Here is a 3,368-nt window from a genome sequence, read left to right as displayed (position 1 = left end):
AGGGCCGTGGTCGAGGGTAGAGCGTGGCGGCAGGCGCATTTGTTCAAGGGAGATCTAGATGCGTTGTTTGAGATGTTGTCGATGTGTGCGAGGCGCGAATGATCCACGTTGTAAACTTAGTGTAGAGTGTGGATTCTTGTCGATGTTGTGGTGGTTGACACTCTGTAACATCGACGGTGGTTTGGGTTCTATACCCCCGCCCCTCTTCTATAAGATATGGTACACGCACTCGTGCGTATTCAGGCATTTTTTGTATAGCTGAGATTGTAATCTCGCTGATGGTGTCTTGCAGCAAGATTGTAATCTCGCTGATTGATTTATATACATCTGTTTGATTTGCCAAAAAAAGAAAAAGAACAACTGTAGCACCAATAAACCAGCCAAAGAATTGTGAAGAGTTGAAACAACAAACGAAGCCTCACAAACGAATTACATGCGTGAAATTCGACCGAGGTCACTCACAATCACAAGTAGGTGACGCCGCCAGTGCAAAAACCAAGGACCGCAAAACAAAATGAGACGCATGATGATTCGTTGGTTTAGTGGTTGACGACCCTGCAGTTCCTCCTGATCTCTCCCTGGTAACCGGTCTTCACTTCGATGGCTCCCATCTTGACCATGGCCTTGTTAAACTTGGCCTCCCACTGACCGGGAATGTTGGCGCTGTCGCGCACCATCTGGGTCGTCGCCGGCGTGGCAAGGAGGGCGGCATCCGACGTGAAGAGCACCTTGTGCGCCAGGACGTTCTTGTAGTACTGGTTGTCGAGCGCGTTGGGGGTCACCACGTCCTGGTTCACCGTGGGGTCGTTGGCCGGGCTTGGGCTGGCGGGGCATTGCCTCCTCAGCACGTTGGCGAAGCCGGTGTTGATGTCGGAGGGGACGGCGAGGCGATCGGAGACGAAGGACGAGCAGTGGGACACGCCGATGGTGTGGGCGCCAGAGAGGACGACCATGTCCTCCGCGGTGAGGCCCTTGGCGGCGAAGCTGGCGATGAGCTGGTCCAGGTTGAAGACCGGAGGCGGCAGGTTGTCGAGGGCCTCCGTGGAGTTGGAGACGCGGCCGTCGAGGCGGCCGGCCGGCATGTTGATCTTCATCGTCATCCGGCTGAGGAAGTAGGCGGCGTCACGGCCGGCGAAGGCGACGATGTCGGCGCAGGAGACGACGCCGGGGCACACCTTCTCGACGGCGTCCTTGGCGGCGTCGATGACCTCAAAGCCCCGGAGGCTGGGGAAGTTGGGAGGGCTCAGCTTCTCCGGCTGCGGGTTGGCCGGCGTGGGGTCGAGGAGGACGGAGGCGTCGCACCCCTGGACGAAGCAGTCGTGGAAGAACATGCGGATGAGGCCGGCGCCGATGCCGGCGTTCTTGTAGACGAAGCGCTTCACCTCGTCCCTCACGATGGCCTCCACGCGGGGGCACGTCTTCTTGTAGTAGCCCACCTGCAGGCCATGGCACGCCGACGACGATAAGAGCAATGCGCATGTCAGCGCGACAGAGAGCTTAAGCCAGGCGGCGGCCATTGTTGCCTCAAGCTCCTGAAACTAATTTATCAGCCTTTTATGTACTAATCGATATCGAGAAAGGTGATGAGAAGCTGATGAGATGTTGCTCGTAAGGTAGGGCTATTTATACGTGCATCGAGGACATTGGATAGCTTGTCTCATCAGATGATTAATCGACGACATTGGGTCGATAATTGACCGGCATGTTGTGATTTAGCTGGTATGCATGGAACATGGCGGCTGCCGGAGTCTGATTGTGGTAGATGTTCTCTTCGTTCGTTCACTGAAATGTCTTGATGAGGTATACGCATGTTGTGGCCAGCGAGGTGTGAGTGTATGATTGTACATTGATATTGTTGGCACCATTATAATTGTGATTAAATACGAGCTTAACTTCCGTGATAATTGTGATGGGAATGTTCGTTCGTGTTCCGTGTGCCTGACAGGTCACGACGTTCATTCGTAAACATGCATGGCAGTGGGCTGTCTTTTGCCTCATGCATGCGCATATGGTTTTTGGCTTCCAATCAAATTATTGATTTGCTCTTTCTCGAAAAAAATATTGATTTGCTTATCGACTATATATGCTTCCAGCACATGGTGAGTCGATTGCATGGAAATACAAGTTGGACTCTTTTAAAGAAAACTCCAACAACTGCCTATATCACAAGGGGATCAGTTGACTTTTGTACAGCCAACAACAAAAAAAACTTGCTGGCTTGAATGTTCTTTGTGGCCGGATTCATGGATTAAGAGCAAGTATAATAGGGTGACATAAGCAGGTTATAAGGAAGTCGAGGACAAGCACAAGGTAGCGCCACCGCGTGAGTGGCTTGCCTGCATCCTCCGTGGCCTGGCCGTGGGACACCGTGCATGCAAGGTGTTGGATGAAATACCTCAATAAGCCAATATGAGAAGGAAGAAGATAGGAGAGAGAAATACTGCCACATGGACAAAGACATATCAAAACCATGCTAAGTCAGCAGCGATGCTGGGTTTGCGCAGACAATGGACTAAATTTGTCCGGTTTCAAGAGTTTGGGGTGTAAGTTGTCCGGTTTTGGAGTTGAGAGACTAAATCTAGACTTCGCGAGGAATTGAGGGACGAAAAGTATACTTTTCTCAAATTATATTTGCTTAGTTGGACGAGAGAAAAGAGGAGAGAGAAGAGAAGCCGACTCTTGGTTAGTAGTCAGCTGCAACACGAGACCCAAAACGCTTTGTAAAGATGTAACGTGGGCCAACTATTAATAAACTAGCACATATTTAAAACTTACTATTGTAACATGCCGGCTAAGAGATTGACTATAGATAGCATGGCAACTTCTTATAGCTGACCGTTGGTTGTATTATTAACCATGCTCTAAGCAAATCTAAAAAGGGAAACGTTTCCTGAGGGCCGATCGGCCGAAGTCTGCGCGAGCCTCGTCGTCCGCTCGATGGGGGCAGAAGCGAAAGTCATTTTGAGCGGTTCCGGCGTGTACCGGCAATAATTTCATCATTTAATAGCTACTTTAAGATTCGGTCTGCTAAAAACAATTATTTGTCCCCTTTTGCTATATAAAATGAACACTAGGTCTAATAGAACTGTTGGCCCATATCATTTGTCTTTACATGCCAGCATGGTGTGACAACTATCTCTCTCTTCTCTCACAGATGCATGCATTTGTTTTCTCTCTCTCCCTTGCAAACAAATCAATGGACTTTCTTTTCATCTTCAACAATTAAAAACATTTGTATCTTTTAAAACCTAAGTTTGTCTTTGAAATTATGTAAATATTTGAACTCCTGGTGCCAAGACCTTTAGAAGTAAATCAATTTTGGATATATTTCAAACACGTTTAAATTTTAGTGTTTCACATTTCGTATG

At 48.9% G+C, this 3,368-nt stretch overlaps 1 protein-coding gene across 1 annotated transcript; it reads right to left on the bottom strand.

Moving 5' to 3' along the window:
- Window positions 1–372: 372 nt before the first annotated feature.
- Window positions 373–1,577, bottom strand: LOC123161527 (peroxidase 2-like). Its single transcript, XM_044579342.1, has one exon. It carries the CDS (start codon window positions 1,515–1,517, stop codon window positions 540–542), a length of 978 nt encoding a protein of 325 aa, XP_044435277.1. The 5' UTR covers window positions 1,518–1,577; the 3' UTR covers window positions 373–539.
- Between the last annotated feature and the right edge of the window lie 1,791 nt (window positions 1,578–3,368).

The sequence above is a fragment of the Triticum aestivum genome, chromosome 7B (genome assembly GCF_018294505.1).
Source record: "Triticum aestivum cultivar Chinese Spring chromosome 7B, IWGSC CS RefSeq v2.1, whole genome shotgun sequence".
Lineage (NCBI taxonomy): Eukaryota > Viridiplantae > Streptophyta > Magnoliopsida > Poales > Poaceae > Triticum > Triticum aestivum.
Note: the sequence above shows the minus strand (reverse complement) of the source record. Positions and strands in the feature narration are given on the sequence as shown.

What these genes read in the sequence shown, in the direction of transcription:
- LOC123161527 (XM_044579342.1), bottom strand. Translation starts at nt 1,517, where the DNA reads ATGGCCGCCGCCTGGCTTAAGCTCTCTGTCGCGCTGACATGCGCATTG.